Raw genomic sequence first — 13,508 nt, forward strand, 5'->3', positions numbered from 1 at the left:
GTTTCTTTTACATTTTGATGCCTTGAGGCTCTGCTAATCAACTCGGAGAAAAAAATAAAGACAGCAAACGTTTAATCTGCAACTCCTATCCTTGATCCTTCCCCTATTTCATCTTATTGTATTTGGAAAAGTATAACAATATATATATATATATATATATATATATATATATATATATAACACGATGGAGAGTAAGATTTTGCTTGGTAGATGGTATAATGTGGTTCAGATTTGACCCATTATTATTATTATCCATATATCCAAATGTGAACAAAACATCTCTCTATTTCTGTACGTGGGGTCCTTTGCTTCGTCAACACTAAAATGCTGCCATTTCTCCTTTGCAGACAATCTCAATGTCTTCTTTATTTGTCGTAACTTGCTACTGTCTTCATCAATGCCTTTCTTTTGTCGGTTGAAGAGTGAATACTACACTTCAATTTTTAGGGCCTCTGTGCTTCTCTCCATCTCTGTAACTCGTCATCCCATCTGTGCATGTATCTTCTTCCCTTGTTCGACCTGCTTTCTCCAATCTCTCGTTCTAGTCGTCAAGATGGATCCCAGTGAAAAGATTACAGTAGCCAGAACTAGTACAGCTGATCCGGCATAAACTCCGGCCCTGACGACGTAGCAGTCTCCGTCCAGCCACCCTTCGCCATACGGCTGCCTCTGGCTTATACTTGTAGCCCCACCCAATAAGATCATTGCAAGTATAAAGCTGATCCTGTTGATCAAATTCAAACCAATATAATATTCTTAGAACATGGCCCCATGTGGTAGTACTATTGGCCACGAAACACTAACAAAGAAAATGGAGGGCCCAGATGATGAAAATTGTTTTATCACTACAACTGGTTTGGCCAGACAAGGCCAACTCACAAAGCCATTTTCTAAGGATAGTACTTATCCATGGTTCCACCTATTTGATGATTGGTCCAATACATGAGTCAGACGCTATGAATTAAAACATAACAACTTTATCAGATGGTCAGGATTATACCATCAATGAGGTTTGTGAGCTGGCCATGACTGATCTAAAAGCTGCTCATGGATTTCAAAAATCTTGGGTGCTATGGTGGGCCAATATATCCTTGCCATTGATCAAAAGCTTTGTAGAAAATCAAAAGTTGGTGAGAACTGGAAAAGAATTGACTACCTACCAAGAGAGAACCAGCAAAGCGATTGCAATTTTTGGTTTTCTGGGCTTGAACCCGGTTTTCTTCTCTCTTGAGCAGAATTGCATGCCGATGGCAGTGTTCCCGGCGATCTGAACCACCAAGAGACAGACCAAAGCTGCGAGTCCGAGCCCAAAGGCTGGGCTAGCTGGAAGGTAGCATAACTTTCCATCCAATTTGATATCCCTGACCTTCAAAAAAGCAACCCAATAAACAGCCCCAGCGAAATCATCAGGAATATGGAACAATTTCTCTGAGCCATCAAATGCAGGGCAGACATGAAAAAGCAGGAATCTAACATGTACGCTACTATTGCGTATAAATGAAGAACTCATGGAACAGCACCTTACCTTTGTTCTCTTCACCTCGGCGGCAATACATGTGGAGAAGGTAACCAGGCCGAGGAAGACAATGGTTGAGCAGATTATCACGAACCCATGTCGTTGTTCCTCCATTGGAGACCGAATTTCCTATCTGCAGCAGAGCCCGGAGAAGCCTTGGGAGTTCCCCAATTGAATAAACAGAAAAAGCTTGGAGCTTACTCAAGGGAAAGAAAGATATGGAGGTCTCCCTTCGGGATCTTTTCCGTTGTGGTTCTCGAGACTTTCTTCCAAAGTCTTTCATAATTGCTTGGAAGGGGAGATACCATTCCAACTGTACTTAGACGATATAGAACATCTGATGAAGCTTGGGATTTCATCTTGCCTGATCTCATCTAAGCAGTCTCATCTCCATTGACAAGGAGCTCGTCAACTACTACAAGGTTCCCAATCGTTTTAGATAGTAAATAAATAATACAAATAGAAAGATTAGTTTAGTCTACAAAGCAAGGTGATATTCCTCCTAGATGGAATTCTGGGTTGTGGATATATATAAAAACTACAAATGGGTTCCTTCTTTAATTAATCAAAGCATTAGAGATCGAGGATGAATGGTCCCAACAGCATCAAGAGCTTTAAGACTCAATGGCTTATGGGATATTTTTCGTTACAGAAATACATGGTGGGTGGCCAATCCACTTTTGTTTATTGGAGGGGATTTGGTTGATTATTTTGGAGTTCATGATTCTTCCAGGAAAGTTCCAAACAACCAAATTCTTGTGTTTGGATTCTGGGGGTGTAGGGTCCATGCAAGACGACGTGTGGATAGGTAGCTTCAAACTGAATCAGACCCAGATTGTGTCACAGACTTGGACAAACAAAATGAGGATAAAAATGAGTCACGTACCTTGTTTAGGGGAATGGTGGGTAAGTTTTAGCTGGTGCAATTTAGGTCGGGTTAGTCCGAAGTCCGAACCCAATCCAAAGGTGAGTTAGGTTGAAGGCCTCTCTCTGTTAAGGCAAGGATTGAAAATATGAATCCAATTTTAACTTCAGGTTGTATTTCAGTATTTGGGTTGAGGCTCCGGACAACCTGATTCGGCTTTGAACTCGTTTAGCAGAACTTGATACATTTATTATGTTTATTCACTTTTGTGTTAGGGCAATTTTTATGAGATGCTGGAACGGTACGATCCCAGAAGAACTTTTGTATTGGGCCAACCTAACCTCAATACAACCTGATCCCATCCATTCAATAGGGTTGACGTCAACCGCAAGCACCTGACCCAGCATGGTTGAACCCTTAGTAAATTTCATTTTCATTCAATGATGATTTTCAAGTGGTCCATTAAGCAAAAACTTTAGAAAATTCAATAGTCGAATTCGATCCGATATCCGACGGATATTAAAAATTAATATCCGAATTCAAATTCGATTAAATATTTGAATATTCGATTTGATTAATTAATTACTTTAGATAATTAAAAAATATATAAAATAAATATTTTATTGATATAAAGTATATAAATATATAAATTATTTATGTAACTTAATTATTATATATAAATTATATAAAATATTTTATATATTATATATAAGAATTAAATAATTGGTCGAATTCAGATATTTATTGAATCGAATCAGGTCATATCTGAATTCGAATCCGATTAACTATTTGGTATGAATTATCCAAATTCGATTCAATTATGCTGAATATCAAAATCGAAATTGGATTTTCGAATACCATTTACACCCTAATTACAAATCAAAACATAAATGCCTATTTCATATTTTAAATTTCTTCATTAATAAATGTTGCTAAAAATCTATTAATTATTATTTTATCACTAGTATCTAAACCCATGCAATGCATGAACTTATAGAAGTTAGGTTTATGTTGGCAAATTTTGGTTTTTGATTTAATTTGGGTTTAGGCTAGGGTCCATATTTAGAGTTAGGCAGAAGTTAGGTTTTGCATGGCTGATTTAGATTTTTGGTGTCAATTTGAGTTTAGGCTAAGGTCCATATTTAGAGCTAGGCAGAAGTTGGGTTTTTGGTGGGCAAATTTAGATTTTTGTCATCAATTTGGTTTAGGATTTGATTGGAAAATTCAGGTTTTTTGTGTCAATCTGGGTTTAGGATAATGCCTATATTTAGAGTTGGGCACAATAAGTTAAGTTCTGATTGTCAAATTCAGGTTTTTGGTGTCACTTTGGGTTTAGGATAAGGTCTATATTTAGAGTTGGGCACAATAAGTTAGGTTCTGATTGTCAAATTCAGGTTTTTGGTGTCAATTGGTTTAGGCTATAAGGTCCATATTTAGAGTTGGTCATGAATTATCCTTTAACTTAATTAACTGAATCCATCTAATTTATTGAGAGAAAAAGGGTTGAGATTTGACAGAAAGAGAGAGAAAAAGAGTTTTAAGAATGAGAGAATAATGATTGACTTTATCAAAGACAATTGAGATTCGTGAGGTTTTTATTTTGACATTCTATATTCTTAATCATTTAATTTAAAAATAAATAACCACGTGTGTGTGAAATGAAAGGATAAAGAGGTTTGGGTGAGTTGTTGTTCAAAAATGTATTTTTTAAGGGAAAAAATGAAGTAATAGTGGTTAAACAAAGTTTTTATATATTTTTAGCTCTTTAAATACAAATTAGTAGCAAAAATGATTTTTTTTTCTTTTTTAGTTATTGAGCTTCAAATTATTCCTTTTTTATATAGCTTATATATTATTATATACATAAACCAACTGTTAGTGGCTTAGTCGGTAGATACTTTCCCTTCTTTGGCTAGTTGTAGTTAGAGACTTGAGATCAAATCCCATTGCCACTAGGGTTGGGGGATGTTTACCCCCATTGTATAGCCCTATAAAGCATTAAAGCCAAAAAAATGTGCTTACCATGAGACCCATAACCAAGTTAAGAAAACAATTTCAAAATTGAACTAATGAACCAAAGGCTCATGTTAAGTGTTTACTTACTGTATTTTATTGTTGAACTAGAACAATTCATGAAACAAATCTACACTGAATTAATAAAAAAGAGAAAAACCTAATAAACCATGGAAAGTAGCAATTAATGGTTTCTTTAGACTTTCATAGAAAAAGAAGATTGGTTCACCCCATAAAATTAGTTTAAGTCCAAGTTAGGTTTCGTATTTAGAATTGGTCCTAAACCTAACCCAATCCCTCTAATTTATACCCCTACTTTATTAAAGACAACCAAAAGGAATCAATAGAAAGTTAAGAAGAAAGGAGGGATTTAATGGGGAGAGGAGATATTTGTGACAAACATTGACTATCAAGGTGTGTGTGTGTGTGTGTGTGTGTGTGAGAGAGAGAGAGAGAGAGAGAGAGAGAGAGAGAGTAGATTTAAGAATGATCTTATTAGAGAGTCAAGATGGATTTTATAAGAGACAATGAAGACCTATGTGGGTTTGACTTGCTATATTTTTAATAATTTCATTTAATATGAGCTATGTAGTAAATGATATAAAAGTTATATATATATATATACTACTTATAAAAGTGTGAATGAGGAGGTATTGACTTCTGGAAATTTTCTTTACTAAAATACCCATCCTCTTGAATTTAATTCATCTCTATTAAAATGGCATAAAATGTAATTAAAAGAATACCATAAGTACATTAATTACCTCTCATTAAGTATTCTTAAATTTAAGTCATTAAATAAATCACATTCTCTCTCATTGAATCCAACATTTATACTTTTGCTTATCATCATTAAATTCCACTAGGCTGTGTTTGGTTTTAGGAAAAGGTAGGGAAAGGAGGTGAAGTGTAGGTAAACCTTTACAAACCTTGTATAGGTTTCCCTATGTTTCCCTTCTTTCCCTACCTTTTCCTTCAAACCAAACATATCCCTAATAAATCCATACACAATAATTATTAATATAATGAAATTTTATATTTTTAAAATAAACATAGAAATGAAATCATATTTTTCATCCAGGTGGTGGGTAAGTAGTTCAACCATTTGGATGAAATGGATAATTTCATGATGCCATAAATAAATAATACAAATTTAGAAAATAAAAAATACATTTATTTATCATTATTAAATTCCACTAATAAATCCAAACACAATAATTATTAATAGAATAAAGTATATTTTAAAATAAACCTAGAAATGAAATCATATTTTCCATTTAGGTCATGGGTAATTACTTCAACCATTTGAGTCAAATGGATAATTTCATGGTGCCATAAATAAATAATACAAATTTAAAAGTATAAAAATATAAAAAATATAGAAAAAATGAAACTCTGATAAAAGTATGACAGAATAGACATAACTTTAAAATAAGTATGATAAAATAAATGAGAAATTAAGTATGATAAAATAGATATAATATTATTATTATTTATTTGTCATATTAAAAAATAAATATGATAAAATAGACATAATTTTATTACTGATGGACAAAAAATATGCAATTTAAAACCGATGGAAAATTAAGCCATCTTTCTATCTAGGGGTTGGGTTAGTGGTTCAACCTTTCAAGTCAAATAGGTTAACCCATGACATATAATTAAAAATAAAATTTTTAAAATAGAATCTATACTACTTTAGAAAGTGTGAATGGCCTCAAGAATATTTTTGGATTTTTTTAGGACAAAATTTACCCCTTTATATTTAAATTTATTGATAAAAATAAGGGCAAATAGGGTAATTGGTTATTGACATTAAATGAGTTTAAAAGAGGAAATTTTAAGATATTCAATTCATTCAATTCCATCTCATTAAATCCAACATTTAAGTTATTAACTTGCATTCATGTTCGTTGAATCATATATTTAAGTCATTTTTGTTTATTCTCAAGTTCTCATTATTATGTTCTGTTAATTAATTTCATACTTAATAAATTAATAATTCCAATAACATAAAAGCTTATACTTTTAATATCTACTTATTTTTAACATGCATATTAAATAATAATAAGTATGATAAATAAGAAATATTTTTATTAATGATGGAAATGGAATGTAAAATTTAATTGGAAGTAAAAATAGTTTCCTATTCTCTCTCATTATATCCTATATTTAAGATATATTTTTTTCATCATTGAATTCTTGTATTGAAATCCACAATATTAACGTTAATAGTATAAAAATAAATATTTTGAAAAGTAATTTAAAAACAAAGCCATTTGCTTCCCTCCTGGTGGTGGGTAAGCAATTCAGCCATTTGAGGTCAAATGGGTTAATAAATAACACCATAATTAAATAATAAAAGATTAAAACCAATAAGTATAAAATATAAGAAGTGTTTTTATTAATGATGAGAATGGGATGCCAAATTTAAAATCTACCTAAAAATTAAATGATGTCATAGTCAAATAATAAAATTTTGAAAAATAGAAAATTCAAAGAATCACAGAAATAAAAAAAAATAGAGAAAATTTTGGGCACATATCTAAGGTTATATATTTATAAAAATAAAATATTGGGTACATATATAATATTATGCATTCATTATATTGGACAAAAATAAGTATTATAGATAAGAAATAATTTTATCAATGATAGAAATGTAATGCAAAATTTAATATCAACCTAGAAATCAAACTATTTTTCTTTTTGGGTGGTGGGTTAGTGGCTTGGATCAAATGATATCATAGGCAAACAAAAATTAAGTTTGATAAGTAGAAATTATTTATATAATGTAAATAAAAAATATAATTTAAAGGGAAAATTATAGTAAAAGTCGGTTGTACATTTAAAATTAGGTTGCAAGTTGGTCTAGAAACCAACAAAATTCAAACAACCTATAACAAAAATAGGTTTTTAGTTTCTCTCCTGCTCCCTCTATCTCTCGATCTCCCTCCCTTCTTTCTCACTCTCACAGTCATCTCTCTATCTCATACTCCCTCTATCACACACACACACACACACATACACACACACACACACACATTCTCCCTCAATCTCTATCATTCTCCCACTCCTTATCTTGTTCTTTTTTTTTTTTTTAATTTTCTTACAAACTTATATAATATTAATCAAATAGTATAAAAAAACTAAAGGGACCAATCACTTGTACAATCAACTTATAAATTCTATCAAGTTGGTGTAAATTTCTTAGCCAAGAGTTTCTTATGAATTTTCATCAAATTGGTGTAATGATTTTTGAACCATACCAAATTTGGTCTCATGTTCTTTTATACGGCTTGATTAAAAGGCTCTTGTGTGAAAGACAAATTAAGCAGCTTGAATGTTCGACTGCTATGGTATATTTATATACAATGTTGAGGTTGTTACATTTGAATTCAAACTACAAAAAGATAGGAGATTATAACATATAAGATTATCTATAGAAGCAAGAAAACAAGGATGAGAACTGCCCATTGTCTATCCAGAGTTCTGGATGGAGTGGACTTTATTACCCCCTCTCAATCTGATAGGGCTAAGGCACAACACTCAGTTTGGATCGGAGCTCAATGAAGCAAGGTGATGGCAGTGGTTTGGTGAGGATATCCGCCAGCTGATTGTGAGTAGGAACAAACTGAACATCAATTACTTTTTGGGCAAGATTTTCTCGAACAAAGTGAATGTCCATTTTGATATGTTTGGTGCGGGAGTGATGAATCAAATTCAAAGCAAGGATTTTGGCATCGAGATTGTCTATCCATATGGTGGGAGGAGATGAGAGAGGAACACCTAGCCCTTGAAGCAACATACGAAGCCAAGTAACTTCAGTAGTGGTAGCAGCTAAGCTCCTGTACTTAGACTCAGTGGAGGACCTGTTGATTGCTTTTTAAAAGACCAGCAGATGAGGTTGGAGCCTAAGAACACATATTGACCACCTTGTGAATGACGATCGATAGGACAGCCGGCCCAGTCAGTGTCTGAGAAGGTAGTGAGAATGTGAGAAGATGGACGATAAAGGAGGCCATGAGTGATAGTCCCTTTAAGGTAACGCAAAATGCGTTTTGCAGCGGCCCAATGTTCATCTGTAGGTGCTTTAAGAAACTGACATATCTTGCTGACTGAGTAAGCTATGTCTGCTTGGGTGAGTGACTGAGTGTTATATATTGCAAGGCACCAACAATACTCTGAAACTGTGTAGGGTCTGGTAATGGAGTGCCCGGTGATGGAGTGAGTCGAGTTGATGCTACCATGGGAGATGAAACTAGTTTAGCTTTATGCAGCTGAGTCCATTGTAACAAATCATGAATGTACTTGTGCTGGCAAATGTGAACACCAGCACTGGTTCTATGGACTTCTAAACCCAAATAGTAATGTGTAGGACCCAAGTCTTTGATTGTAAACTAGGTAGATAGTTGCTGAACAAGAGTAGAAATAGCAGTGGAGCTAGAACCCGTAAACAAGATATCATCAACATAGACAAGTAGTAGTGCAGCAACACCTCCTAAGTGATAATATAAGAGAGAGGAGTCCACCTTGGACTCAACAAAGCCCAAAGAAAGGAGATAATCTCATAAGCATGTGAACCAGGCCCGTGGGGCCTGTTTAAGCCCATAAAGAGAGCGATTTAGCTTACAAACATATGTGGGATGGCGAGGATTTGTAAAACCAATAGGTTGCTTCACGAAGACTTCCTCTTGAAGAATTCCATGGAGGAAAGCATTGTTTACATCCAATTGGCGAATAGACCAGTTGGATGACACAGCAAGGGAGAGGACAGTCTGAATAGTAGTAGGCTTTACCACAGGATTGAAAGTTTCATCATAGTCTAGACCTGCTTCTTGTGAGTATCCTTTTTCTACAAGGCACGCTTTGAAGCGCTCAATAGCTCCATCGAGTTTCCTTTAATCTTAAAAACCCACTCATTGCCAATTATGTTTTTGTCATGTGGCGATGGCACAAGGGTCCAAGTGCGATTCTCTTGAAGGGCACGGAATTCATTGGCCATTGTAAGAACCCATCGAGGATCTTTAGAGGCTTGAGTGTAGGATGTAGGTTTAGTTTCACATAGGGGCTAGCAAGGAGAGCATACTTGGGATTAGGTTGAATGATGCCACTATGAGATCGAGTGACCATGGGATGACGGGATGTAGTGGGAGGGTCAACATGGCATGGGTCAGGGGATAAAGCAGGCTCAACTGGAGGTGCAGTGAAAGTGGAGGACGTGCTAGGTAATGATTCTGAGGGAATAGGAGAAGTAGGTTGGGTTGAGAGTTATATAGTAGTAGGTGCTGGACAGGGAAGTACAATAGGTGGGGCACCAACAACACCACTTTGTAAGGTAGAGGGCTGCGGAGAAGGAGATAGGTGATCAACAAAGAGGAAGTCGAATTCATCAAAGGTAGCATTCCTGGTTATGTAAATCCGGCTTGTGGGTAGATGAAGACACTTGTAACCTTTGTGTTGGCCACTATAACCCATGAATACAGGACGTGTGGAGCGTGGTTGTAGCTTGTTTGAATTATAAGGACATAAGTGAGGATAGCAAGCGCACCCAAACACTTTGAGAAATTAGTAGTTCGGAGGTGTGCCAAAGAGCTGTTGCAAAGGACTTTGCATTTGAATTACTAGTGAAGGAAATCGATTTATAAGATAAACTGCTGTTTCAAAGGCATCAAACTACCGATTTGTAGGCATGGAAGCATGAGCCATTAGTGTTAGGCCTGTCTCTACAATGTGTTTGTGCTTGCGTTCAGAGGAACCATTTTGTTCGTGAACATGAGGGCATGATTTTTTATGTGTGATTTCTGCTTCACGAAAGAAAGAACGCAGGGGGGAGTACTCAGAACCACCATCGGTTTATAGTATTTTAATTTTGGCACCCAACAGATTTTCCACATTTTGCTTGAGTGCAATAAATAAGGAGGGTACTTCAGATTTAGAACGCAAAGGAAAGATCCAAACATATTTACTATAAGAATCAATAAAATGCAAGTAATACCGAAATCCCAGAATTGAAGGACACGGGGTAGGACCCCATACATATAAAAAAATAATCTCAAGTGGTGAAGTGATGATAGTCTGACTAAGAAAAAATGAAAGGCGATGACTCTTCCCAACTCGACACGCTCGGAAAAATGCTAGAGCTTTATTTGAGATTGGAAGTTGATTACTGGAGAGCACATGTTTGGTAACTTTGGTGCTGGGATGGCCCAGACGAGGATGCCAAATAGAAGAAGATGTACGCTCTCCTACAAATGCAGATGGTGCTGAAGGTTTGGAGCAGTAATCTACTTGTAGCTGATATAATCCACCTTTAACTGGCCCTCGGAATAGAGTTTTCCCTATTAGATTGTCCTTCACACAGAAACCATGAGAATCAAATAAGAAAATGACATCATTTTCTTTACAAAACTGGCTAACATAGAGTAAAATTTTAGTGATGTGAGGCACTCATAATAATATGTTACTCAATACAAAGGAGCCAGTAGAGGAATGAATAACTGAAGAGTCAATATGAGATATTCTCAAACCTGCACCATTACCAACAGGGATCTGATCATCACCGGTGTATTCGTCATGAACTGAGAGATTGCTGAGATCAGAGGTGAGATGGTGTGTGGCCCCTGAGTCCGAGTACTAGTTCACATCGTGATGTCGAGAATTGGATGCAGTGTAGGCAGAACCTGCTGATTTCTGATGCGAACGACTAGTGAGAGCAAGGTATTTGCAACAAGTAGCAACAATATGTCCGACATAACTGCATAACTAACATACAACATTGTTGTCCTTTTTTTTATAACTAGTATTATTAGAAGGTGGGTGGCTCTTCTTGGCATTGTAATCCTGTTGTCTTGGCCGAAACCTTTGAAAGTCAGACACATGAGAGTGAGAAATAGTATTGGTATTAGAAGAGGTATCCTTAGTCTTCTTTGGTAGATTATTAGAGTTTGTTTCTAAGGAATGTGTACTACGATGCCTCTTTAATCGTTTTTCATAGGCCATGAGAAGACTTTGTACATCTATAAGAGTGAATTAATCCATTCTTGTGGTAATAGAGAGAACAAAGTTATCATAATCAGATGGCAAACCACCAAGTAAATAATGAATCAAATCTGAATCAGACATATTATAATTAGATGCGGAAAGAGAATCAACAAGTCCTTTGATCTTATGAATATAATCATTAGCATTTAGCTCACCTTTGGTCACATGAGCTAATTCAAGTTTTAGATCATTTATTCTAGCCTTGCTAGTGGAAGAAAAAAGATGGTTAAGAGAATCCCATACCGATTTAGAAGTGTTGCATCCCACCACCTGGGCAAGGACTGGCTCTGTCATAGAGGATAACAACCAGCTCAAGATTAGCTAGTCTTGTTCTTGCCATGTTGCGTATAAGGGATTGAGAACCTGTCATTTGTAGAAGTTGTAGAGGAGGATTCCTCAAGATACTGTGATGGACAGGGGAATGAACCGTCAACATAACAAAGGAGTTTGTAGCCCCGCAATGTTGGAACTACTTATGTAGACCACAAAAGATAATTGGTGCGATCCAGTCGAACTGTGACTAGATTCACAAAGTTGGAGAGTGAAATAGTATTCACTGGATGAGTTGAAGAGTGACTGAACGACTGCTATGGTATATTTATATACAATGTTGAGGTTGTTACATTTAAATTCAAACTACAAAAAGATAGGAGATTACAACAGATAAGATTATCTGTAGAAGCAAAAAAAATAGGGATGAGAACTGCCCAACATCTATCCAGAGTTCTGGATGGAGTGAACTCTATTACTGATTAATACCATATAAGTGTGTAAGAAAAAAAAAAAAAAGAAAGAGAGAGGGAGTGAGAGAGAAACTGAGGGAGAACAACATAAATTAAGGGAGAAGGAGAGATTGGCTGAGAAAGGGAATGAGAGAGATTGAGGGAGAACGATATGTAGAGAGAGAATGAGTGAAATTGATAGATAGAATGTAAATACCAAAACCAAAAACCATTTTTATTTATTTTCAAATCATGCAGTCGTTGAGTAGAGAGAGACGATTGTGAGAGAGAGAGTAGAAGAGAAACTAAAACCCTTTTTTTTATTTTCCAATCACCTAGCATTAAAGGGCAATTTTGGTATAAGATTTTTGTTGTGTCCAATATGGATTAAGAGTCCTATGTTGGCAATATCCACATAAGCCTCCAATGATATGGCGGGGGTTTTTATAATTTGACATGTAGAGCCGGTTGTCAGAGTTTTTTCAGTTTCAAGACCAACCTATAGCCTAATTTTAAATGTACAACCCACTTTGACTATAATTTTCCCTAATTTAAAACTAATCCTAAAGCAAAGCTATTTTCTTATTTAGATGGTGGGTCAATGATCCAATTTTTCAAAGAAACCCATAAATGACATAATTGAAAAATAAATATTTAAAAAAGGATAGAAAACAAAAAATAAAAATGTACAGAATTTTATAGAAAACATTTGAGAACATTTCCGATGTTATATATTCATCATATCAAATAAAAATAATTGTTAAAATAAATGTTATTTTTATTGTTATTTGCTGCAAGCATTTAAGTTTATTTTTAATCATACTATTAATTTTTTTTAATTTTCAATTTCTATCTTAATTATGATATATATAAAATTCAAGTAATTAATATGAAGAAAAATTTCCGATGTTATATATTCAACGCATATGCTTCACTTCTTCACACCCTTCTATCATTTTTTGTACACCAGCATAGCAGGTATCCTTACACTAGTTGTATATAAATGTGGTTTCCAAGGCTCAAAACAAAAAAGTAACCTATGCTAAAGACAATCAAATTTTTTGTTGTTTATTTACAGACTTTAATCAATACAGCTTAATTTTGTGAAAAAAATATATCTCATCAACTCTGCTGTAAATCATTCTTTTAAAAGGCTGTCCTCTAGCCATTTTTTCTTGTTTTTTTCCTAAACAAATTCATTCCACCACTCCTCACACATTCTTCATTTTTTCCTCTACTGTTGTTTGTTTTGAATCAAATGCCCCCAACAGTGGTTTTTGCAACCAACTAGGTATGATTCATTTATTTTCTCATTTTATTCATACAATGAGCATGGATTGGTTGAAAT

The 13,508-nt window shown here is 34.7% G+C and overlaps 1 protein-coding gene across 1 annotated transcript; it reads right to left on the reverse strand.

Annotated features, from left to right (window-relative positions):
* Positions 1-211: 211 nt before the first annotated feature.
* On the reverse strand, positions 212-1,781 carry LOC148873588 (protein MODIFYING WALL LIGNIN-2-like). The gene is made up of 3 exons (XM_088966049.1): positions 1,526-1,781; positions 1,161-1,366; positions 212-724 (listed from the first exon to the last, which is right to left on the reverse strand). Exons 1-3 carry the CDS (start codon positions 1,628-1,630, stop codon positions 481-483), a joined length of 555 nt encoding a protein of 184 aa, XP_088822175.1. The 5' UTR covers positions 1,631-1,781; the 3' UTR covers positions 212-480.
* Positions 1,782-13,508: the final 11,727 nt, after the last annotated feature.

Source organism: Nelumbo lutea, chromosome 1 (genome assembly GCF_056320005.1).
Source record: "Nelumbo lutea isolate HS-2025 chromosome 1, American lotus-T2T, whole genome shotgun sequence".
NCBI classification, from domain to species: Eukaryota; Viridiplantae; Streptophyta; class Magnoliopsida; order Proteales; family Nelumbonaceae; genus Nelumbo; species Nelumbo lutea.